Raw genomic sequence first — 24,576 nt, forward strand, 5'->3', positions numbered from 1 at the left:
GTTAGGTGGTAAATTAGCTTTAATTACCCTATTTCCGTAGCAGATTGCTAGGGATTTAGTACCTGCTAAGTAGCGAAGTAGGTTTTTAGCTGCCGTTAAGTGGATTGTAGTGGCTTTCGTTAAAAAACGAGATAACCATGTTAATTATATGCATTATTTTGCATGTAATAAGCCCACTTTTATTTGTATATAGCCAATTTTATTTAGTGCCGAAGTGGAGTGGGGAATGGTGGAATTCCGTTACTTTGTTAATGCAGGAATGCAATTTAAAGGTCAGCGAGTGGGGTTAGCTACCCTGTACCGGGTTTAATACCCACCCTGCACCTGCGAGTCAGCTACCCTGTACCGGGTTGAAAATTTCACCAAGTTAACGTTTAAATGCAAACCCAGAGATGGTTTGTATGCAAATGAGGGTGTTTTTTCAAAAACCCATACAAATTAGTTTTTCGGAAATTCATTCGCGGCACCGGAACCTTTTCTGGCGTGCGGACCCCCACTTCGATGTCGGAGAGTATGTAAGGGAAATAAAGCAAAATCTCCCCCAACCAATTATTTATCAGTACCAAAATTATAGTGCATTTCTACCTATTATTTAGCGCTTTTAGCACTGGTTATTTACCACGCCGCACCTAGGGTTTACCCCTATATCCCCTGTTAGCACCATTTTTATTAACAGTTTTATTATAAAATATACGCGGGTGGGTATTGGGATTTTTTTTTTTTTACAGTTTTTGTAATAAAAATATTATTGTTGGAAGCGATATTAATTTGACGTGGCGATGCAATTTAATCGTTAACGACGAAAATCGACGAGGTATTTTTAAATTAAAACGCGCGCTATTTTTTCCGCCAATGTAATTGGTGGAAAAGCCATGTGGCTGGTAAAATATATAAACGCGCGGGCCGCCTTTGCGAAGCAAGGGTGGGCTAATCTAAGCTTTGAAACTAAAGTTTGCCTTGGATTACAGGTATTTCCGCACCTATTCTGTTAAATATATATGGCGGAATAGGAACTTTTGCAAATTCTTTCGCTTTTCTTTCGCCACAGGACTAAACCGGCCTTAAAAATTGCATAAAATGGAGATTTTTAAGGCTCGTCTCGCAATATCTTAAATTCGTCCAAATGTGGACATTAATAATGGTTTCGCGGTACTGTTTGCCAAACTTCCTTATTGCCTTTGCTAACGCCACATTCCTAGCCGCGTCTTGCAATTGCACTTCCGACTCGTCCACAAGCTTGTCATGTTGCATATTGTTATTAACCACAGGAAAGACGAAAAAAGATGATATCGCAGAGAGTGGAAAAAAACTGCGTGGGGCTGCAGATATTTTGAAAAGAAGCGTGGAGTTGTACAGATTTCAGCCAACGCACATCAATAATAAAAGTGCATAGGAAATGCATCGATAATTCCACCGGGCATCCTTAGGGCGATGATTGCCGAGCAAGTGAGGTTTTTCAGTTGCGAACATTTTGCAGTAACATAAAACAAACCATGTGCGGCAACTACGATAGGCACGCTGTATCTCTGGCTCAATAACACCCAGCCCATCAATTATATTCTCTCGGAACTGTGGGTGGCTTGGGCAGCGTCTTCCACTGGACGACGTGATAGGATAATAAAGCTGTGGATAGCTTTCTTTCCGGCCTGGTTGCAGTCATGCCGGCGCGGAAGCTTTGCGTACTGCTGCCGATGGTCAGGCCAAAACAACCTGCGAGTTGGCACAATTGGTATACCCGAGCCGGTCTCACATCTGTCAGATGACTAACCAAGGGGTATGTATCTACACTGAAACCAGCTTGCTCTTTCCACAGACCATCTTGGCCAGCGACAGAATCGATCCACTGGCCAGCAGCTCCATGACTTGCATGCTGGCTTCGAACTCGCGCGCGATAAAGTTCCGGATCTCTATGGCGACCAGCGAGTCGAGATGGTAATGCGTCAACGACCGTGTCACGTCCATATCCTCCGCCTCCAGCATCAGCACAGCCGAAATCTTGCCAACCAGCCCGGCACAAACCACCCCTTCCGCCTCCTCGGCTGTCTTGGCCGCCTTCAACGCCGCCCCGAACGACACTACACCACCGGTGCCTGCTGAGGGGTTGGCTTGCTCGAGCTGGGCCTCCATTGCCAGCCGCAAGTGCTTGAACTTGGCGTCCAAGGTCCAAAACGGCTGCACAGCCGGGGTGATGCGCATGCCCGTGACGGTGTGGTTGTTGCACGTCTCGGCGAGGCGGCCGCTGATGGCCGCGCGGAGGAGAGCGAGGACCTCGCGCTCACGGATGCCGTCGCCGCCCAGGTTTCTGGCGACCTCGGCCAGCTTTTCTTCGTTTTCGGCCAGGTAGCCCGAGTCGGTCACCATGGTCAGGTCCAGAGACGAAGCGGGGAGCCCGCGGGCCAGGCGGTGCTGGACCAGGGCTGTCAGGAAGCAGTTGGCCGCCGCGTAGGCCGCCTGGCCCCTGTTGCCAACCATGCCCGCAGCTGAGGACAGCGCGACGAAAAAGTCCAGCGGGGTGTCTCGGAGCGCGTGGTGGAGGTTCCATGCACCTTGGACTTTGCCTTGGATGACTGTGGTGTAGTCTTCCCATGTCATGTTTTCGAACAGAACGTCCTGTATACGAGTAACTGTCAGCGCAGATTTTCAGAGTTCTGCATGTCTATACCTATTTTGCCGTCTCGATGTTTTACTCACCCGAAGAACCATGGTTCCATGAACAATCCCACGAACCGTGGGCATCCCTCGCAGGCCGTCGGAGATTAACGATTCCACATCGGCCTTGATGGCGACATTGCACCTGCGCACGACGATCTCTGCCCCGACTTGGATCCCTTCGTCGATGAGCTCAGTAATATTGTCGGATACCATTCCACTCCTGGAAACCAGGGCAATGTGGCGAGCCCCATTGGTCACCATCCATCGCGCCATACTCCGGCCGAGACCGCCAGTGCCACCGACTAGGACGTAAGTGGCATCTGGTCTGAGCAAGTTGCTTGCACGTCGCGATCGAGTTGCCTTTGAAAAGACAGTCAGTATATCGTGGTTTGTATGGAAGACCACCAAACGACGTACCTTGACTTGGTCTCCAGTATTTGCCACTACCGCAATCTTTCCTAGCAATCGTCCTGTTTGCAGGGTCTTGAAAGCGCTTTCAAGATTTGAGATGGGGAATTTGTGGATGGGCCCAGGCGGGCGCATTGCTCCAGACTCGAGGAGCATACGAAGCTTGGCCAATACACGCCTGATGACGGAAGGCTTCTCCTCGGCTAGGGCGCAAATGTCGACCGAGGCGTAGCTCAAGTTCTTGCTCCTCTCCGCCATGTCCCATCGTGCTCCTCGACTGCTGTCTCTGTTGCTGAGATTAACAAGTCTGCCAAACTTGGCCAAGCACTCCCACGCTTCCGTCACGGCGTCACCTGCTGAAGAATCCAGTACAACATCGACGCCCCTACCGCATGTAGCCGCTCGAATCTTGGGCCCAAGTCCGCTGATCTTGCTGCTAAATATTTGATGCTCGGAGATCCCATATTCCTTCATCAGCAGCTCTTTCTCTTGCGAGGTGCTGACAGTCGCAAACATTTTGGCGCCGTGCTCCTGCGCCAGGCAAATTGCCGCTTGGCCAACAGGGCTGGCGGCACCATGTATCATCACGCTCTCCCCCTTCTCCAGGCGGCCTAGATCGAAGAGGCCGTAGTATGCCGTGCAGTACGCCAGTGGTAGACAAGCTGCCTCGTCGAAGGATATTGTCTTTGGCACCCGCATGACTGTCATCTCTTTCGTTCGCACCCGAGAGGCGTAGCCGCCTCGAACCAATGCGCACACATGATCCCCGACCTCGACGTCCCTGCAACTCGCGCCAACGGCGATGACGGTCCCACTTATTTCATAACCAGCCTCGTCATCGGTCTGGCCTTTTACTGCCATGATATCCCTAGAGTTCATCCCGATGGCCTTCACCTCGATCTCGACATTGTCGTCATCCAGTGTCCCATTCGCGATGTCATCCACAAAATGTAGGGACTCAGTTGAGGATGGCGCTGTAACGGCTAGCCTCAATGGCCGGTCGCCGTTTGCAAATGGCCTGTCCTCCAAGACGGATGAGCATGTCTCGCTGTGGACGTATGCGTTCATGTCCTCGTCGTTGACCACCCTCGGAGTCAACAGCCGACCACCCCTCTCCGTGAACTCGAGCTCAGAGGTTGGGGTCGATCCGACACCAAAGACGCGCTCAAAGACCTGGAGGACCACTGCGGTTGCATGATCTGCCGAGATTTCATCATCTCCGTCGAGATCCAGGGTCGCAAACTTGATGGCAGTCTCGGACCTTAGGGTCCTGCTCAACCCCGAGATCATGTTTGCTTCAGGGTTGCTCGAGCTTGCATAGGCACCGCGGACGACCCAAAGACAGCTTTTTGCTTTGGTGAGCGCGTTCCTGAGCAGGTTGAACTTTGCTTCTGAAAGCTGGGACAGCATTGGTCTGTCTAGCTCGCAGAGCACGATCAGAGTTTTCCCGTCTGGCTCTAGGTCTTCCAGGCTGCAAACGTCAGGGGTGTTACCTATGAGAGCTTTGATGTCTACACTCAGCGTAGAGGCAAGGGAGTTTTGCAGTTCAGACTTGTCGTGGACGACTGCGACAGATAGTGATGAGAAGTGGCTTGGAATACCTTGTCCGTTTCTCGCTGTCGAATTGTCAGTGTGGGAAGCAACGGGATCAACCAGGTCCGAGACTGGCTCCCACTGGATTTTGTAGCAGAGCTCCCGAGGGACATCTACCGCTGCCTCGGCCCCACTATCAACGATGGGTGAGACGACAAGCTCTTCGATCGCAATCAAGGCTCGCTTTGGGTTGGTGCTATTAGTGGCGAATGCATTGACCTTGAGTGGCCGCGAAAGCCCACTTGGAGAGTTGGCATGACAGTAAGCCAACAATGAGTGGTCTGGTTCTTTGCAAATCCTAATAGCATCCGTGGTGATGGACATCTTGCCGAGTGATGATGGAAGATATACCGTCTTGACTGTCGCGTCTCCAGATGTCACGATTGGCCAGTACATGGCTATGAGGGATTCGAGCAGGCATGGGTGTATGATGGGAGATGCCAGTACTCCTTGGGGCATCTCTTTGGCAACGTCGGGTATGGGAATATTACCCGAGGAGTGCGTCTCGCTTGCCCTGCAGTCTTGCAAGCCTTGGAACAATGGCCCAAAGTCAACGCCAGCTTTTGCCATCTTGGAGTACATGGACCCTGTTTGGACAATGCTGGTTCCGGGGCTCTCCATGGAATCCATGATGGACTGCAGCTCTTCTTCTCTGGCTGCCACCTCGCGATCTCCATCGACCTCGTTGATCTCTTTGGCACGGGCAGAGACCAGCCCAACGCAGTGCTCGGTCCAACCTGCATCCGGAGAGTAGGAAGAGATGCGGAATCTGTTCCAGGAACCAGCAAGGACCTCTCCGCCTTCTTGAGTCGACCGTAGAGCCGTGATGATCTCAACGTCTGCATCACCGACAACCAGCGGCTTGACGATGGTAACATCCCGCACCTCCAGACTATCAACCTGCCGGCTCTGCGACGCCGCTCTCTGAGCCACCGCCTCCAACGCCATGACAACAAACGCGGCGAATGGATACACCACCAGCCCCTGGACTTTGTGCTGGCGCAGCCAAGGAACTTCGTCGATGCGCAAAATGTTTCGCCAGGTCGGCTCCACGTCGGTAGAGTAGATGGCCTCGACGCCCAGGAGGTCGCTCCTAGGATGGGGCCGCTGCTTGTGCCGCGTCGTCATCCGTGACTCCTGCCAGTATCTCGTCCGGTGGTTCCAGGGGTAGTTGGGCAGGTCGGTCAGCAGAGTCGGCTCCTTGTCGGGCTTGGGGAAGTTGACGGCCTCAAAGTCGAGGTTCACGCCCTTGGTGAACAGGGACACTCCGAGGTCCATCAGGGTGTCGACGGCGTCTTTCTTTCGAACGAGGGCCGAGTCGTACGTCACGGCAGTCGCTGCTCCGCCCACGGCCTTGAGGATCTGCTTGATCGGGCCCTGCAGCGCAGAGTGGGGACCGAGCTCTACCAGAGCGGTGACGCCTGTTTTGGAAGTTTCGGACGGCTCCAGCATGTTCTCCACTGCCTCGCTGAACCGCACCGGGCAGGTCAGGTTCTCGACCCAGTAGCTCGCCCGCAGCTCGGAACCTTCAGCCAGGCGTCCGTACAGAGATGAGTAGAACTTGACCCCTGTCGAGCGGCTGGGGTCTGGAAGATGTGCTAACGCTGCTTGGTATTCCTCCGCGACCAGATCCATGTGATGGGAGTGGTAGGCTACGTCGACCACAAGTCGTCTATGGAACATTTGCCTGTCCTCGACCACCTTCTCGAGCTCGGCCAGAGCAGGCTCGTCGCCAGATATGGTCAAGCTCGATGGGCTGTTGAAACAGGCAATCCGCACCTGTTTCTCGCATAGGCCGTCGATCATACCCTGGACGTCACTTTTGCTGCCTCCTACCGCCATCATGCGGCCCTGCAGTGCCGGAAATTGCTCCTTTAGCATCGGTATCAAGCGACCCCTGTGATACGCAATCGACATTGCTGATTTGAACGTGATGATGCCCGCAGAGTAGGCCGCCGCAATTTCTCCACTCGAATGTCCAGCCACTGCTGTCGGGTGTACACCCCATCCTCGAAGAAGGTCTACAAGTGCGAGCTGGATGGCAGTACAAGCCGGTTGGCTGATGTGCGCCTCGCCGACGCGCGTTGTTTCTTCGTCCTTTGCTAGTTCATCCACCAGTGACCAGGTCGCCCCCAGATCCGCCAAGCTACCGTCCGCCAAGTCGATGCTGGCGGCAAACACAGGGTATTGCTCGTACAGCTCTCGACCCATGGCCCACCACTGGGCACCCTGCCCGTTAAAGACGAAGCCGAGGCGGACGGCCTCTGACTCCCGGCGGACCACGGCCCGCTTGTCGTTCAGGCCATCGATCAGCTCCAGGGAGTGTCTCGAGTGGATCGCCGCCCGCCACTGGAGCAGCGAGCGGCGCTGGCCGAGGGTGTAGGCGAGGTTGCGCATCAGGGCGCCCTCAAAGACCTCGGGCCGCCGCTCGAGATAAACCACGACGCCCTGCATCACAGCGGCCAGCGACTCCCTGTCGTTGGCGGTAAAGACAAACATGCGGTGCTGCTTCTCCGGCAGGTTGTTGGAGAGCTCCTCCTTGGCGGCGTAGGGGGCAGCCTGGATGACGACGTGGCCGTTGGTGCCGCCGAAGCCAAAGTTGTTGACGCTGATGTACTTTTTGTCCGGCGGGAACGGGGTCTGCATGGTGGGGACGCGGAGGTTCCACTCCCTCCAGCGTATGCTCGGGTTCGGCTCCTTGAAGTCGCAGTTTGGCAGCACGAAGCCCCTCTCCATCATCAGCACCGCCTTGAGCAGGCCGGCCATGCCCGACGCGCCCTCCAGGTGCCCAATGTTGGACTTGACGGACCCGATCAGCAGCGGATCCCGGCGCGCCCGGCCCCTGCCCAGGGCCTTGTAGATGGCCCTCGCCTCGATGGGGTCGCCGACGCGCGTGCCGGTGCCGTGCGCCTCGACGAAGCCGCACTCGCGCCGGCTGAGCCCGAACTTGCGGTACACCTGCTGCATCAGGGCCTCCTGCGCCGCGCCGTTGGGCGTGGTGATGCCGGGCGTGCGGCCGTCTTGGTTGATGCCCGTGCCGACGATGACGGCGCGGATCGCGTCCTTGTCGCGCACGGCCTGGTCCAGGGGCTTGAGGACCATCATGGCGCAGCCCTCGCCGCGCCCGAAGCCGGTGCCGCGGTTGTCAAAGGCTATCGAGCGGCCCGTGTCGGAGAGGAGTCTGGCGTGTAAGACTTTGTAGGTTAGAATTGCTCATGGGTATGGAGTTCATGGGTATGGAGTTTGTATAGTGTTTCGGTTTCTATCGTTCGTTGATCATGCTAAAACAGAGACCTGACTGACCTGGACGTCGAAAACGAGATCCAAAACTCGGGAAGCATGTTAAGGTGGCAGCCGCCCACGAGCGCGGCGCTCGACTCCCCCGCCCGTAGACTCTGACAGGCCAGATGCACGGCAACCATGCTGGACGAGCAAGCCGTGTCTGACGTGAAGCTGGGACCGCGCAGGTCGAAGAAGTGCGAGATGCGATTCGACTGCATGGCGTACGCGCAGCCCGTGGCCTGGTGCACGGGGATGGCATCGCTGTCCCGGAACAAATGGCTCTCGTATTCCGGGAACGACCCGCCGACGAACACGCCGACGTCCCTGCCCACGATCGCGTGCCTCGGCATGCCCGCGTTCTCGAGCGCCTCAAAGGTGCACTCCAAGAGCAGCCGCTGCTGCGGGTCGAGCGCGACGGCCTCCTTCTCCGTCAGCCCGAAGAAGGCCGCGTCAAAGGCCCGCACGTCGCACTGCAGAAAGCTGCCGCCCGCGGGCGTGAAGCAGCCGCCGCGCCCGGGGACCGGGTGCTGGAACGCGGCCGGGTCGAAGCGCGTCGCGGCCGGGATGGGCCCGAAGCCCGACCGGCATCGGGCAAGAAGCTCCCAGAACTCGGCGGGCGAGGATACGGCGCCCGGCATGCGGCATGCCATGCCCACTATGGCGATCGGGGTGTGCTGCTGCTGCTGCTGCTGCTGCTGGCGCGGCGGGTCGGCGTGGTCCGGTGCCGTGCTGCCGCTGGCGGCGTGGCTGCTGCTCAGCTCGGGCAGGGGGGGGCCCGTCGAGCTGCCCGTCACGGCGTTCTTGAGCCGCGACCAGTAGCTCTCGGCGGCGGGAGGGCTCTCGGGCAGCACGGCGCTGGGGGCCATTTTGGCTGCAGTTTGGTCTTGGCAGGGGCAATTCTTTTGGGCTTGTTCCTGAGTCGAGTTGGAGTTGCCTCGGCAGTGAAGCTCAACCCGTACAGAGGTTTTTTGTCATGGACACTATGTTGTCACAAATGGGAGTATCAGTCTTGGGAATTGTGAGACTCATTGTAGCCCAGATCAGAAGTCTGTTGCAAAAGACATGCCTTGGGATTACGAGCCATGAAGCTGTTGCAACATCAGCATGGCCCCTGACCTACGGTACTCGGGGGTGCCTACAAGCAACGGGTCCGTTTTGGGCGTTCCGGAAGCAATCACATGGCTACACCCATCAAAGCACAAGTATTTCCTGACTTGCTTCGCTTTTCTCCAAACGGCAAAAGGCAACTCTGCCCTAGCAAGATAAACGTACCCCCTGCAGTTTGAACGGCTAATTTCTGCTGTAGTACAGCATTGCCTAGCAGCCTAATTCGCACTGATAGGTTAAAAGAGCAAGCCCGGATTTTGGTAGATAATGCACACGCCCAGTCTTTAACTTGAAACAAAGCTGGTACGTACCACACAATTACCAAAAAGTTCAAGGCCGGTTGTTCGACTCCAGGCAGATTGCAGATTGAAATGGATCATGAAACTCGGCCATATTATCGGCAACCTATCTCGGCAGTCGATCTGTTGGTTGTCTGCAATTACACAGTGCTGCTTCATCTTTGCGGTTTTGCATGCGGCCGGCAGTCACAAAATAGCCGCTTTCTTCCGTCGACGGGACGGAGAATAAGGTACCCGCCTGCAGCTCGGAGCGTTCAGTGCCATGGTGCGGCTAAACTTGTCAATACATTTACTATGCATATTACGAGGATGCAAGCAGCAAAAAGCATCCGTGTCTTGGCCGCGTATAACAGCCGACAATTGGCAGACACAGAATAGAACAACACCTCACTCCCATACCCCCCACACGGTCAATACCCCCTTCTTTCCATTGTCCCCTTGGCGATGCGGCCCTTAGATTGGGGCCGGATCGAACCTTTTCTGCCACTCCAATTTAAAGGATTCGATACCACATGGACATGTCGGCAGAGAAAAGCCGAATTATCTGATGTCAGCGCATGGAAACGAGCACCATCATGTTAGAGTCTGGTCTCGACATATTACCGCTATCCGGCTCCTTGTTGGTCATGAGTGTGTAGTGGTGTTTTCGCTGGCTGGCTGCTCTGCTTCCGGGCCTGGCTGTTTCTCGAGGGAGCTGATTGCTTCTGATCTATCCAAAGATCACCCGGGGATTTAATCTCTGGAAGCTGGATTCCAGGAGGTAGGTAGGTAGGTATTGGGGGTTGCAAACACCCCTCCCAAAACGGGAGATTACCTGCCACACACCAGCGCATCGACCGCTTCTCAAAGCCCATCTCTCTCAAACCCCGTCGCTCTCAAGCCCGTCGCTCTCAAGCCCCTCGCCCATCTCATCCAGCTGCTTGACAATCTCCCCGGGGCTGCGCTCGCCCACCTCCCTCTGCAGCAGACCCGTCCAGTCCAGCACCAGGTCCCGCGCCACCGTCAGCGGCCACGGCACCTGGTGGAACATGCGGCCGAGGAAGTAGGCGAGGTTGACCTGCTCCGAGGTGTGCGGGATCCTGCAGGCGTCGTACTGGCGCAGCGCCCCGGCCACCGCCGCCGTGTCGTCCAGCGCCGTCCCGCGCAGCAGCTTGGCCGGAAAGTAGCCGTCGCAGATGGACATGCCGGCGCCGTAGGCCGCGTACGGCGACGTGGCGTGCGCCGCGTCCCCGGCCAGCGTGATGCGGCCCCGCGACCAGCGCGCCAGCGGCTCGCGGTCGCGGATCCGCCACGTCTGCATGTTTTCGGCCGGGGTGGCCGCCACCAGGTCCCGGAGCGGGCCGTGGGGGAACCCGGCGGCGCCGTCGAGGGCGCGCTCCTTGAGCTTGTCCGGGTCGGGTCTGCTCTCGGGCCAGGCCTGCAGCAGCCACCACTGGTGGCCCCGCCGGCCCCCGCTCAGGATGGTTGTGTAGGTGCCCTGGACCTGCGGGTTGTGCGCGATGACGCACTCGTTCAGCTCGGTGCGCACCGCGTCGGTGAAGGTGAAGCCGCCGATGATGATGAGGTTGTGCGGGCGCTTGGGCGCGGGGCCCCAGAGGTGCCGCCGCACCGTCGAGTCGATGCCGTCGGCGCCGACCAGCAGCGGCGTCGCGACCACGGAGCCGTCCTGCAGCGTCAGCTCGACGCGGTGGCCCAGGTCCTCGATGGCCACGACCTGCCGGCCAAACTCCACGGTGCCCGCGGGCAGGGCCTCGAGCATGCGCACGTACAGGTCCCGGCGCAGCAGGCCTATGAAGCCGCCGCCGTACTTGTCCAGCACGTCCTGCGGCAGCTTGACGTCGGCGCGGACGTGGCCGCTGGCGTTGCGGAAGGACGCCCGGCACGGCGCGCCCAGGTCCTCGACGTCCACGCCCATGCACTTTAGCGCGTGGATGGGCGGCGGCCACAGGTTGAGGATGTTGCCGGCCGGCCGCGCCCGGTCGTATCGCTCAAACACCCGCACCTTGAAGCCCACCTTGATCAGGGCCAGCGCGCACGCCATGCCGGCGGGGCCTCCGCCCAGGATGACGATTGCGTCATCGTTGCTGGCTGGCGATGATTTTGTGGTCATGGTTGTGGTCCGTGGAGGGAATGGCGGGAGCGGCTATTGTCGATGAAACTTGATACACTGGTTTTGGTCATCCAAGATTGGCATCGTTGCTTTCGTGTGATTCTGCGTCCTTATATGAGCGACTGTCTGTTGACATTCGGCATTCGGAATAATACCCATTCGGCGGCACTAACATTCTGTTCCCGAGTGGAGGGCGGTTTAGTGGAGTATCATGGATACTAGGACTAGTTCTAGACTAGACTTAGAACTAAACTAGTTTTTGCCAAGATGCGGAGATTCCAGTCGCAAGTTCATCGGAGTAGCCCCTGTTTCCGAACCGAGAGGCATTTCGCGGAATCGCCTTCGGAGAACCTGTGGAACCCGGTTCGCCACCTATACTTGCTACATGCTGGCGGCCGAACCTGCAGAGCACCACGCACTGTCCCAACGCCATGCACGTCGGTGGCTTGCCCACCCTCGGCAACGGCGAGCTTTGTTCTTACAACACGGGTAAGCCGCGGCAGGCGCCGAGGCTTTCTGAGGGACCGAGAGGGGTTACGGCTGGCGGGTGTGCCATATATTCAGCAGACGGTTGAGGCAAAGGCTTGATTGAATATTGTGAGATTTAGTGTCATAATTAGGGGAATCTGTTAGGAATTTGTTAGGAAATGTTGTTTCTATGGTATAAGCAGTGAAACATTACTGTGATAAAATCAAAATGAAAGTTTACTATTTACTGTGTCTCTGTGGTATATCATACGTGCAAGCCAGAACTCTGTTCGGTACACATAGCCAGTGATTGCCGTGCCATATGTATAAATCAACCATGAGTATGCCGTTTGCATCGAGGTTGGCAGGTTAGCACTTACAAAACAATCAACACCCTGTGACATGATGAACATTCCGGGCCACGAAAGGAATGTGCAAGCAGAGCAGATGCCAAATCTTAGAAATTTAGGCCTTAGTAAAAGCTCTCAAAGGCCTATCAGAGAGCCTTTGGGAAGTGGAAGTGGATGTGAGCATCCACCACCCGACAGCCCTGAGGGGCTGAGAGTGCGAGGAGTAGCAGCAAAAAAACGGCGGCCCAATAGGTAGCTTTCCATTGTCACAGCTGGGTTTCGGCGGTTTTTTGAACTGGGGTAATATTACAATTTCGGCAAATAAAAGCTGGAGCGTGAGTCAAAACCCCGCTCACACATATCCACCCATTCCTGGAACAAAACAAGGACTGAGGTGGAGGAAAATAACTAGGTTTAGAACTAGTATACTACAGAAACTCAATTAGTATTATAACAGAACTAGAATAAAAAAAACAATACAATTTCAAAGACACCGGCACCGCCTACGGATTATTCCAGGCCCCAAAGACATACTTTCTAAGTCAAATCAAAGAGGTTTCATCATGAGCAAGGGCGGGCCACACGCATTTGAGCATTCTGACGTCGGCATAGATAGGACGACCCTCAAATGGCACGACCTCGGGGCACATGCTGGGACGGTCCAGCTGCTTGATGGCGAGGAGGTGATTTTGAACCAAAGCCCGTCAAAATATCCAAAGGTCAGTCGACTGAATTTTGAATACACCTTCTTTTTCCCGCCGACCACTATCATGCGAGGTACTCGCAGAGCACAACTGTGCTCTGGGGATGCGCAATGGCAGGAAATATAACGGCATTGCGTCGCTGAACCTCTTGACCCCCTGGAGCCGCGACATACCGGATGGTACGCTGAGCGGCCTGGAGAGCAATGAGGCGCCAGACCCTGCAGACAGGATCCAAGGGCTACGCCATCGTGAATGCTAGTTCAAGGGCCGCCACGGGCCACGGCAGGGATAGCGCCAAGGAGACGTGGAACCAGCAGGCCAAGGACGAGCTGATGTATTTCTTTGACAACTTCCCCAAGGGCGAATCCAACGGGTGGGAAAAGACGCCCAAGGTCCGCACAAGGTGGAGGAGAATATTGCGCCCGGGACTGTGGCCAAGGTCGAGATTGGCATCTGGGCCATGGGTGTCGAGTATGAAGCTAGTGAGGAACTGCGCTTTGTTGTTAGTGGTCGTAGCAAGTCTGTTAGTACCTTTTGCAGCAATGGTGCCGTAAACAAAAAGGGGGCGTATAAGATTGACTATGGGGTGAACATCCGAGCCCTTTGATACTATATTTTGTGTGATGAATAGCTTTGCCTTGTAAGTATTTATAATTTGCTCACTGTTTCAACTAACTGCCCCCCAGATGTGACTGGAAAAGGGTTGAATAAACGATTGTATGATGGGAATTTCAACGCATGTAATTTTCAAAGCACAACCTGATAAATGAATAGTACTCTTGTTTTAACGTCCTAACGCAATGCCATCACGGGTGGGAAACGCCAGCCCGCAATAATCAATAACTCCTTAGCCCAACTATCAATCTCAAAGTACTGCGCACATAACAGCCGTAACCAAGTACCAAAGGCCCAGTACGACAAGTTCCCTCCAAGTCAAGGCCTATTTTGACGAGAATCCAGCTCGGTCTGCTGACCGAAAGAGAGGCCCCTGGGATACCATCAGCCAAGGAAGCTGACAGGTGAAGACTTACAAAGCAGTCCCCTCGAATGACGCCTCACATTTTCCCCTCTACAAGCTCACCGGCCAAGGTCAGCAGAGCAACGAACCAAGAAACCCGCAAGAGTGGAACGCGTCCAGAACCCGTCAGCATCAATCACATTTACCAGCAGCTTGTCTGACTGCGATCTGCCTGATATACCCTTCCAAAAGGATGATATATGTGACAAGTGATGAGGTTCTCAATCGAAACACTGGTTCATGCGAGCAACAAGTCCGAGCAGCAAAGATGTGGCGCAGTATGTTGATGTCAGCGCGTCACGCATATACTCTCTTGTCGTTTTTTTTTTTTCTTTTTTTTTTTTTTTTTTGTACGGAGGCGCGTTTGCCCAAACAGACCGGGTTCCGTCTCACCAAGGTTCCAAAAATATGCCATGACTGGGGTGATCAAACAGGTTGGCTATACAGAATTTTCCAACAGCGACCATACGCTGGGGTCCCTGTCGTTACGCGTGCTTACCACAACAGTCACGAATCAGACCACACACACCAGTGATACCACCAGAAGAAGAGGAGGACATGAAGGGTTGACAACATCGTGACGAGAGGCTTCCAAAATGAAGAAAAGAACATGTATAAGATGTGCTCGATAGTCTGACCTGCAGAGCCGCAAAAATGACAGGCTGCTTATCAGTGACCGGATCTGACGAGTCCGCCGTCGAACAGTCCCAGATAGTCTTTACTGGTTGTTCCACCAGGAAAATAGTAAATCTTCTAGGGAGCCCTCACCCCAGGAACCAAGCTGCAACCATGATCTCAGCCATCATTCTCGGGATCGCGGCAGTGACCGACTTGGCATGGGCCTCGCCAGCTGCCAATCCCCTCGAGGCCCGTCAAGCAGACCAGCGGTGCAACGCCGCGACCTTTACGGGCTCCCCCAGCTGGCCATCATACGCGACCATCACCACGGCACCCGCGACGGTGAACATCAGCGCGGCCCGCACCGCCTGCTACCTGAGGGTGTCCCTCCGTCCGCCCGGGTCCAGCAACAACTTCACCGTCGGCATTGCCCTGCCCGACAGGACAATCTGGCAGAGCCACGCCTCGAGGTTCCTCGCCGTCGGCAACGGCGCCTACATCCCCACGATCCCCGACTCGGACATTGCGTACGGTGCCGCCCTGGGCTTCGCCACCGCGGGCACCGACACGGGCCATGCGGGCTACGACCCCTTGGACCTGTCGTGGGCCGAGGACCCCGACAAGCTCATCGACTTTGCCTACCGCTCCATGGACTACACCGTCAGCTTTGGCAAGACCCTGACCCGCATCTTCTACGAGACCGAAACCCTGGGCAGGGCCTACTACGCCGGCTGCTCCACCGGAGGCCGTCAGGGGCTCAAGCAGGTGCAGGACCACCCGGACAGCGTCGACGGCGCCCTCATCGGTGCTCCCGCCTGGGACCACAAGCACTACCTGCCCTGGGTCGGCAAGGTCGGGTCCTACCAGGTCGACCTGCCCGAGGCGGACCGTCTCAACAAGCCCTGGCAGCTGCGTCTGCTGACCGAGATAGCAATCAGCACCTGCGACGTCCAGGCTTCAGGTGACCCAGCCGACGGGGTCATCGGCCACCCAGAAACCTGCAACCCCGATCTCGACTCCCTCCTCTGCGGTCAAGGCCAAGTCGGCAACGCGACGAACCCATGCCTGACCCCGGTGCAGATCGACATAGCCCGAAACATGTACGCCGACTACCTTCTCGACGACGGCACCCGCGTCTACGAGCGCGTGTACCCAGGCTCGGAGCAGGACTGGATCAACCTGGCGAGCGACGTCGCCCTCGCGCGCTTCGACACGCAGTACCAGCAGCACTTTCTCGACCGCGCCGACCCGCTCAACCCGCCCATCCAGGACTGGACGCGGTACGAGGACGCCATCGCGCGCATCTCGGCGCGGCAGGACCCGGGCAACGTGACGGCCGACCGCTTCGCCGGCTTCGCGGCCTACCGCGGCAAGATCCTGCTGTACCACGGGCAGGCGGACGGGGTGGTCCCGCCAGCGGGCAGCGACCGGCTGTACCGGGCGGCGCGGCGCGCGGTGACGGGGTCCGAGGCCGGCGACATCACGGGCTTCTTTCGCTTCTTCCAGGTGCCCAACATGCGGCACTGCGTCTCGAGTGCGCCCGACGACCGCGCGCCCTGGTGGTTTGGCGCGGCCAACCAGGTCGCCGTGCCGATCGAGGCCGTGCCGCCCGAGCTGTTGACGGGCGCGGACAATGCGCTGGTGGCGCTGGTGGACTGGGTCGAGGGCAGAAGTCAGGGGCCCGCGCAGGTCGTGACGTCGAGCTTCGACAACGTAACGGGGGCGATTTATGCACAGAGGCCCGTGTGTTTGTTTGATCGCAAGGCGGCGTACCTGGGTGGAGATGTCAATGTGACGACGAGCTGGACTTGTGACCGGCCTGGGCTGGCGGGGGAGTGATGGGGCTGGAGACACATTCACCAGCTGGGTGTCCTTTTCTGCATATCCTTAAAGCCCCGGCCAGTTGAGCGTAATTATAGGAGCCCACACACCGAATGAACGAAAAGCAGTTGTCAATGACTATAACTCACTGCTTAACAAGTGTGCCCATCCTTAATTCTTCGATTCGTACCACACCCAGTTAGCTGCCAGGTTCTGATACTTGTGTTTTTCCTCTGCTTCATCCCACGTGAGCTCAACTACTCCCTGCGTCCCAAACTTTGCAACATAACCTTGGGCAACTATCTGGATCATTTGATCACTGATGCCCGTCGTCTGAGGATATCGCTGCAGCCCCTTCACCCATGACATGTCGAGGGGTTGGATCGAGTCTCCCTTGATGAGGTGCACTAATTCCATCGCATCCATCCTGTCGCGATCAAACCTCGCCCGTCCCTGATCCGTGTTACTCCCATTGTCTCCCATCCGTCGCAGCTTGGACTCGAGGCCGAATTCCCAGACCCCTGCCCAGATGACCATGTTGTCGCCCTCAAAGACGGCCGTCCCCTGCTCGATGCTATCTTCCAAGAGTCTCTGCCTGTCTTCCGGGGGCACGAAAAGCCTCAAGTCGTCGTTGATCCAGTCCCGCATGTACCCAAGTTCATCGGCGATGGCATTTGTCAGCCGCATAAACTCGTCGCTGTATGCCTGGACATCTCGGATGTTGGGCGGGAGCAGCACGTCGACGTCCCTTGTCGCACCTCGAACACCAAAGAGGCACACTGCAAGCACGCCCCCGTACGAGAGCAAGTTGATCGGGACGACGGAATCGAGCACCTCGGACTGTTCCAAGGCTCGGTCCAGCCAGCGAAGGCCTTGTATTTGCATGTCCGGTCAGTCGGCGAGCGCTGGCTGCGACAAAAGAGAACATGGCACGCCCAGCCCTTACCTATCTCAATCTGTTCTCGGGTGAAATTTTGCACCAACACCGACATGTCGGTTGCTCAAAGTGGTGAAAAAAGAAGCTCGTTGTATTCCGAGCCCATGAGCTGATCTAGAAACTGGGTGTGCATGTGCGGGGTAATGCTTGAGAATGCCGCGTTCGCCTCGTGCAAGAGCAAAGTAAGCTCTGCCGATGTCTCACGGCTATGCGTCACCATCCAAAATATGAGCAAGAGCGAATTGGGCGGGCTTGCCGCGGGCCAATGACACCTTATGCGTCTACTACGGCTCTCAAGCCAAGACGCTAAATTTGGTCGAGTTCGGCCAATTCTAGTCTTTTATTTTCACCTTCTTGTTCATATCATCAATACGTTGTGAATGACGGCCTCAGACCACCAAGATCATTGTCCAAGATGAGCGGTTGCTCAATACGCAACAATTTGGTCGTAAAACCGCACCTTGCGCAGCTAGACGGACCTAAGAGCCCCGGTTTCGACAAAAATGTTGCGTTTCCAAAACGGGCATATCACATCTTTGCTGTAGCCGAGCCTGTAATCCTGCCCAGTGGCCAGCCACTCGGGGCTGGCCTTGTGGAGCTCCAGCAGCTCGGGCAGGCGCGGTACCGCTTCAGCCCAGGCGGGGCCCTTGTACACCACCTCGTGGACGCGCGGGGCGTCGCCGAGCCAGTCGACGTGGTTGCGGTCGCGGCGGAGCCCGTGCATGTGGCGCCAGTTGAAGGCCTCGGCCAGCGCGTCGGCCGTCGAGGCGAGCACCGCCAGCTGCCGCCGGCCCTCGTCGCCGGGAGCCAGCTCTCCAAGCCCGCGCGGGTCGGGCAGCGCGTCGGGCGCCCACGACGGCTCGTCCCGGTACCAAAAGTACTCGGTCTCGTACTGGACCATGACGTCGTCGCCGCAGCAGATGCCCTCGTACAGGCGAAAGAAGGAGCGCGCCGCCGTGTCGCGCCACCGCCAGAGCGGGAGCAGGCGCTCCGCGAGCAGCGCCGTGTGCAACGTCTTGAAGTACTCGCGCGCCCCGTCCGGAAAGGCCATGATCTCGCCCGGTGGCGGCGGGAGGTGGCACGGTAGATGCCACGGTAGCCGGAACAGGAGCCCACCCAGGTGCAGCATCGCACGCGCGGTGGGGCACGATTGATGGTAGCCCTCATCGTGGACCACGCGCAATATGCGCACCGTCCGGCGGAGTTCAAGGGGCGTCCACGACTGCCGCAGACGCATGCGCATCCGCATGAGCCTGCGCCTGTGCTTGGGCGGGAGCTTATAAAGGCATCTGTCGATAAAGTCCTTTTCCAAAGTGTTTTTCATGGGCGCATGTTTCATAATGATTGGAAAATTGAGGGGAGGAGATGGGGGTGAGGTTAGAAAGTTAATATTTGGATGGGGTGGTGTCACATTGGGAATTCCTTGTCGAAACGGGCAAGAGTAGGCGGGGTGCCAGGATCGGTAGTGACTGTCGGAACAAAGCGAAGGTGGGCGGTTATGATGTCGGAAAGTGGGGCACATATAGGAAGGGGCCTATGGAATAAAGCTTCATCCAAAATGGCGATTTAGGCCGTGTTGATAACCTACCTCATCCACTGTCGTGCTTTATCATCCATTGGACAATTTTGGTGTTGACGGAGATTCCTGCCGTTCCCGTTCAGCGGCTGCCCGCTCAAGTGTACGTAGCATTTGTGCGCGGCTCTATATTGGCGAAAATGCCCATAGCCTGTTGCACATGGACGAATCCGGACCGGAGATAGGCACTGGGTGTCGGGACTTGCATCATCTGCATAGATGGGTTTGAGCTTGTGCTTTTGCAAAGTCTCATGGCTGGGCGAGATTTTATTTTATTTTACATTTTACCCTACGAAATATCACCATTACGGATGCATTTGATGTGATTGAACTGTCCGGGTGTCCCAGTGTGTTGAGTGCTTGCCGTCTTGTCAAATAACCTTGGAAATGGCGGCAAAACAAGAATTGCCAAGTCAATAACATCCCATTCTTATCTCCTACCTGCTCTATAATTGGACTGTGTGGCTTTCGCCGGCGTTCTGGCGAACTTGCTGTTTTTGCACGGCAGTTGAATTTTATGGTCCAGCATTGCCGTCTGCGTTCCTTTCAGCTTGACATTCTCCTCTGCGTGTTTCCTCTTGGCATCAGCCGATACCAAGCAAGATGCGGTTCCTATGCCTCTGCGGTGCCTATGGCAGCTCCGATGTAAGTCAAACTGCAACCCAGGTAGTATATGCCGATACATGCTAGCTAAGCTTGATGCCTAGAAATTCCAAGTGCAACTCGGTGAGTTTACGTTGTCGGCAGTACATAGCTCGCTGGTCGAGTTACACTAACGGCAGCCGACCTGTCTTGTCCTTTTACAGCCCCGATCGTGAGCGAGCTGACGTCGGACGACACGGCATCCTTCCACTTTGTCCACGGGCCCTGCGTGGCCAAGCCCCCCGACGGCTTCAACGAATACTTTGGCAAGCCGCCCTACTACCGCTTCATCGAGCCGGACGAGGACACCAAGGACACGGCGTCGGACGACATCCTGGACCGGATCCGGGACTTTCCCGATGGCGAGACGCCCGAGGACACGATGCGCGAGCTCATGACCGAGGGGCTGGCCACCAGCCACCGGTCCTTCCACGCTGCGCTCCGGTACCTGGTCGACATTATGGACAAGGAGGGACCCTTTGACGGCATCATCGGCTACTCGGAGGGCGCGACGGTCGCCGCGACGTTGCTGCTGCACGAGCAGAGGCGGTTCAAGAAGAAGAGGATCCAGCCCATGTTCAAGTATGCCATCTTCTTTGCCGGGTGGCCACCCGTCGACCCGGAGTCGCACTGGATGATCTTGGCGGACGAGAGCGACGAGATGATCACCATCCCAACCTGCCACATCAGTAAGTCGTATATCGATACTTTGACATCGACCTGAACCAGGTAGCAGATGAAAAGAAAAAGAAAAGACACCGCTGACGGTCGGCGTCAACAAACCCAGTCGGCTCCCTCGACCCCTACGTCCACGGCTCCATGGCGCTGTACAATGTCTGCGATCCCGACACGGCGTACTTGTTTGATCACGCCAAAGGACATACCTTGCCGCGCGACAAGGATACCGTCAAGGAGTTGGGTGACGTGGTCAGGGCTGCAAAGAAAGAATATCGGATCGGGCTGCGCTAGACAGACTGCCAGATATCGCGGCTTCAGAGTGTCCACCTGATTCCGTACGGCTGTTCCAGTCCCTCCGACGGCATGGACAAGGGGCTTGAAAGGGGAGGAAGGAAAAGTACACGACGATCTGTTGTTTGTAGTTTGCTGCTCTATTTTTGCACGTATCTGTATTGAAAAGTTTAACGCGAATGACGCGTCGCACTAAAGCGAAGATCAAACCTCTATCGAAGCTTGGTGGTTCGCTTAGACTCGAGCTAGCTGTGTGCAACTCTTCATGACACGACAGTGCCAAGCTACAGTCTCTTTACAGTGGGCCGTGCCTGAATATCACGATCCAGTGGCATCCTGGACGAGGATTACTATGTGCAAGCGCATAAAGTGCGGGAAATTGAACTCTTGTCCGACTCAGCCAGATTTACCACATGACCACTCAAGGAGGTTATGAGCACAAGTTTTGCGAGCCATTGTTAGGTGCCCTTTTTGGCGTCTGCGTGGCATTGTGATTAAGGTTTAGAGTGTGTGGCATGCGTAACCCCGGTCGAGAAGGACCTGACAGGTCTCGGGAACCAGATCTCGGAAACCAGATCTCTGAAGACTGATACCTTTGGCACGCGTAGATGGTAAGTAAATCCAGGGGCCAGACCCAGTGTCGGACTGGGATGAATGTTGCAAAATTTCATCTGATGACTAGTTGACGTAGTAATATTGAGTGACATATGGAGCCACAAAAACATGGGATGAAGGCGGTGGGGCTTCGGGAGCTTATGTTTAAGACTGTGAATGTGTAAATGCACTAGAGTTTCGATACGAGGTGGTACCTAGGTACCTAGTTATGGTTGTTTTCTTTGGTACAAGTCGATCGTTCTTTGTACTAGTCGTAAAACTGCAACTATGCCATTTTCTTTTTTCCGGGTTCAGAAACCATTACTCGCAAGTTCAAAACAGTCAAGATGCAGGGGAATGCCTGAAAGCCGTTGTTTATGTGTGAAATAGTGACTGGCGTTTTAATCAAAAACTACCAAAATGTGGAAAAAGAGGCAAAATTCGCTAGTATAAATACTCGAGCCGCAGACGCCCAAATCTCGTTCCTGATTTTCTATCCATCATCACTCATCTCTCCCGTTTTGACATTACCTGCAAGCACAATCCACAACTCACTACTCTTCTTTTCAAAGACTTGTTCATTCTCTTCAAAATGCAGTTCTCCGTTGCAATCTTTGCCCTCCTGTCGGCTCTGGTAGCCGCCGTTGACGACATCCCCAGCACCTCCACCGTCTGCGAGTCCGGCCTTCTGAACAGCTGCGCAAAGAGCGTTGACGGAAAATCGCGCTGTCTCGTCCTGTACGTCTTCCCCCCCCCCCCCCCCCCCTCGGGGGCCCCTCGGAGGGGCCGCATACCATCGACGCTGCTCTGGCCGAGTTTGCTAACATACTTTCTCCCGAGACAGGGGCGGCATTCCGCTTTGCGCTACAAAGTGCCAGGACAGCGAATGGTGCCCGGACAGCTGCAAGAAGAAGCAGTTTGCCGACGGCTTCTGCACCAACGGGTAGGTCTTCGTTCCTGAGCCAGTCTGTTGATATCGACCAAGGACAAGTTGCTAATGACTCCCCATACATGACCTTGCAGAGACAACCCTTGCATCTGCACCAACAGCGACCCCAGCGTTGCTCCCAACTAAGAATTTAAGAGTGGTCCGAATGGTGGTCCGAATAATGTCTCTCCTGTGGAGCGGGCAAGCATCCTCCACCATTCATGGGTCAGACCCACCTTTGTTAGCGATTCACACCCAAACACACCAATAAGCTTAACAGCTGAAGAATTTTCGCCCTCCGGGCGCTGGTCGTCATGGCCTCACCAGAGGTCTCAAACCGCCGCGCGCGCCCGCAGAGCACGCCGCAGGCTTTGCCGCAGGGCCAGGCCGAGTCGGGACACGTATCTCTCGACACGCGCACCGCTAACGCGCCTGAGCCGGCTGGCCGCGGAAGGTACTCCAGCCTCCCGGCCCTGGCCATCAAAACACTGCAGCAGGAGTTGGAAAACGTGGAAACAGTCGGCAGCTGGCTCGAAGAGGTCTTTGCAGCCAAGCTCGAAAGTTTACAGGCCCCGGAGGACGCCGCGCTTAGGAGAATTGTTCTTGAACTTGACGACGTGATCAGCGGCTGGTTCCTCAGTCGCACCCTCCCTGAAAAAGAGCGTTCGCGCTCCCCGTCGCGTTCGCCGACCAGTTCCAGCGAAAGGCGCAGCATTTTAATTACGAGGACGGGCACGGCGTCGTCGGCCTCTAAAGGCAGAGGCACGCCCACTAACAAATCGGTCACATGGGCCGAGCGAGCCGCCACGCCACCAGCGGCGGCCCCAACGCGAATTTTAACCCCGGCCACGCGCTCGTACCCGATACGTACGACGCCCGGCAATGCACCTGACAGCTCCGCAACTCCCTCCCAATCGGGCCGGGACCGCTCCCAAGCCCCGAAACGTTTGACAGAACAGCCGTCCAACCGCATCCTGATCCGCGTAAATGACAAATTGCGGATGGTGACGAGGGAGCCATACGCGGTAACGACCAAACTGGCCGAATTGGTCTCGGTGCCACACAGTGAAATCCCAAACGCCAAGCGTACCCCCACGGGCTGGGGTGTTACGGTGGCCTCTGAGGAAACACGGCAAAAACTCCTCAACCCCAGCGCGGTCAAGGCCATTATGGACGCATTGGACGCGCGGGAAGTCACTGTCCCGACAACCTGGCACACATACGCCGTCTCTGGAGTGCCCCGAACGCTCAATTGCCTGGACGGAAGAAAGGACGTACATGATGTAATCCAGGAGGAGATTACCGTGGCAGCAGGCCAGCAGCCAGTCAACTGGCATATTTCCAAACATGGTTACGACCCGCATACGGCTGAGGGCACGTGGATAGTGTCTTTCCTTCAACCCGTAAAGCCTTTTCAGCTTTTCGGAGTGTCGAAACGTGCGCGGAAGGTTGAAAAATCACGCAAAATTACACACCACCACGATGGCTGCCAGGGATATTGCGAGATACGTCGCTGCGTACGGCAAGCGCGTTGCGGCATATGTGGTGAAGCAAAACATGCGACAGAGGAAAAGCCGTGCAAGGCAGCCCCCAAATGCGTTAATTGCCACGGCCATTTCCCATCCGGACATGAGAACTGCCCTGCCCGACCTTTAGTGGTAAATGGGAAGCTTGAACGACCTTCACAGCGTAAACTAAAGGGGATCCGCAGAATCGGACGTGCCAACCGTGCCGCGATTATCAACGACCGGGCTGAGGCGGCCCGCCGAGAGCCAGCACCTGCAATCCCGGTCCTAAACACCTCATCGCAGCATTCGCAAACCTCGAGCTCCCGATCGAGCATTTCAAATAAAAGAGCGCGGCCATGCGAGGCGGCAGGGGCGGACATCCGCAACTTCCTGCAGGCTGAACAGGAACGCGTGCACGACGAAATCGTTTGGGCAGCCGAAATGGAGGAGGACGCAGCGGCTGCCGAACCTTGCCCCGCTGATGGGATAGACTTGGAAGCAACCCGTCGATTAATATGACGAAATACTCGCTCGGCAATATGCAGCGGGAATGCCTCGACGTAGTTTGGGCCAACGTAGGTAAAAGGATGGGTGTGCATCTGAGCCTATTGGAGTTGTGCCACCAGAGAAAGGTGGACCTGGTTAACGTTCAAGAGCCATGGTGCGGGCTAAATACGACTACACAAACGCACCCGGGCTATGATGTTTTTGCGCCAGTGGACGAATGGCACGCCAACACTTACGAAGCCATGACTGGGCTCCGGCCCCGGGTGCTCACCTACGTCAAGAAGGGGGCAGCCCTAAGGGCCGCACAACGACGGCTACCGCAGGGCCAAAATACACGGGACGTACTCTGGCTCGAAATTAACGGAATACTGTTTGTTAACGTATATAGGGCTCCGGGCACTGAAGCCGCGCTGGAAATGGTATGCAATACCGTGCCAAATGGACCCACGGTGCTAGGCGGCGATTTTAACGTAGCGGCTGCTGCA

At 56.2% G+C, this 24,576-nt stretch overlaps 8 protein-coding genes across 8 annotated transcripts; 4 read left to right on the forward strand and 4 right to left on the reverse strand.

Moving 5' to 3' along the window:
• Positions 1-1,782: 1,782 nt before the first annotated feature.
• Positions 1,783-8,801, reverse strand: MGG_05589 (lovastatin nonaketide synthase; the record flags this gene model as incomplete). Its single annotated transcript, XM_003710418.1, has 4 exons — positions 1,783-2,610; positions 2,692-3,012; positions 3,070-7,834; positions 7,957-8,801. 4 exons carry the CDS (start codon positions 8,799-8,801, stop codon positions 1,783-1,785), a joined length of 6,759 nt encoding a protein of 2,252 aa, XP_003710466.1.
• Positions 8,802-10,200: 1,399 nt separating this feature from the next.
• On the reverse strand, positions 10,201-11,548 carry MGG_05590 (zeaxanthin epoxidase; the record flags this gene model as incomplete). Its single annotated transcript, XM_003710419.1, has 1 exon — positions 10,201-11,548. Exon 1 carries the CDS (start codon positions 11,449-11,451, stop codon positions 10,201-10,203), a length of 1,251 nt encoding a protein of 416 aa, XP_003710467.1. The 5' UTR covers positions 11,452-11,548.
• A 1,284-nt stretch (positions 11,549-12,832) lies between these two features.
• MGG_05591 (uncharacterized protein) lies at positions 12,833-13,580 on the forward strand (the record flags this gene model as incomplete). The annotated part of the gene is made up of 3 exons (XM_003710420.1): positions 12,833-12,988; positions 13,047-13,152; positions 13,333-13,580. 3 exons carry the CDS (start codon positions 12,833-12,835, stop codon positions 13,578-13,580), a joined length of 510 nt encoding a protein of 169 aa, XP_003710468.1.
• Positions 13,581-14,780: 1,200 nt separating this feature from the next.
• On the forward strand, positions 14,781-16,423 carry MGG_05592 (uncharacterized protein; the record flags this gene model as incomplete). The annotated part of the gene is given in 2 exon segments (XM_003710421.1): positions 14,781-16,356; positions 16,374-16,423. 2 exon segments carry the CDS (start codon positions 14,781-14,783, stop codon positions 16,421-16,423), a joined length of 1,626 nt encoding a protein of 541 aa, XP_003710469.1.
• A 178-nt stretch (positions 16,424-16,601) lies between these two features.
• MGG_13126 (uncharacterized protein) lies at positions 16,602-17,315 on the reverse strand (the record flags this gene model as incomplete). The annotated part of the gene is made up of 1 exon (XM_003710422.1): positions 16,602-17,315. One exon carries the CDS (start codon positions 17,313-17,315, stop codon positions 16,602-16,604), a length of 714 nt encoding a protein of 237 aa, XP_003710470.1.
• Positions 17,316-17,836: 521 nt separating this feature from the next.
• Positions 17,837-18,788, reverse strand: MGG_13127 (uncharacterized protein; the record flags this gene model as incomplete). The annotated part of the gene is made up of 1 exon (XM_003710423.1): positions 17,837-18,788. Exon 1 carries the CDS (start codon positions 18,704-18,706, stop codon positions 17,837-17,839), a length of 870 nt encoding a protein of 289 aa, XP_003710471.1. The 5' UTR covers positions 18,707-18,788.
• A 758-nt stretch (positions 18,789-19,546) lies between these two features.
• MGG_05593 (uncharacterized protein) lies at positions 19,547-20,554 on the forward strand (the record flags this gene model as incomplete). Its single annotated transcript, XM_003710424.1, has 4 exons — positions 19,547-19,588; positions 19,651-19,669; positions 19,750-20,274; positions 20,373-20,554. 4 exons carry the CDS (start codon positions 19,547-19,549, stop codon positions 20,552-20,554), a joined length of 768 nt encoding a protein of 255 aa, XP_003710472.1.
• A 1,186-nt stretch (positions 20,555-21,740) lies between these two features.
• On the forward strand, positions 21,741-22,223 carry MGG_16415 (uncharacterized protein; the record flags this gene model as incomplete). Its single annotated transcript, XM_003710425.1, has 3 exons — positions 21,741-21,886; positions 21,993-22,091; positions 22,172-22,223. The coding sequence occupies 3 exons, from the start codon at positions 21,741-21,743 to the stop codon at positions 22,221-22,223; spliced, it is 297 nt and encodes a 98-aa protein (XP_003710473.1).
• Positions 22,224-24,576: the final 2,353 nt, after the last annotated feature.

Source organism: Pyricularia oryzae, chromosome 1, assembly GCF_000002495.2.
Source record: "Pyricularia oryzae 70-15 chromosome 1, whole genome shotgun sequence".
Lineage (NCBI taxonomy): Eukaryota > Fungi > Ascomycota > Sordariomycetes > Magnaporthales > Pyriculariaceae > Pyricularia > Pyricularia oryzae.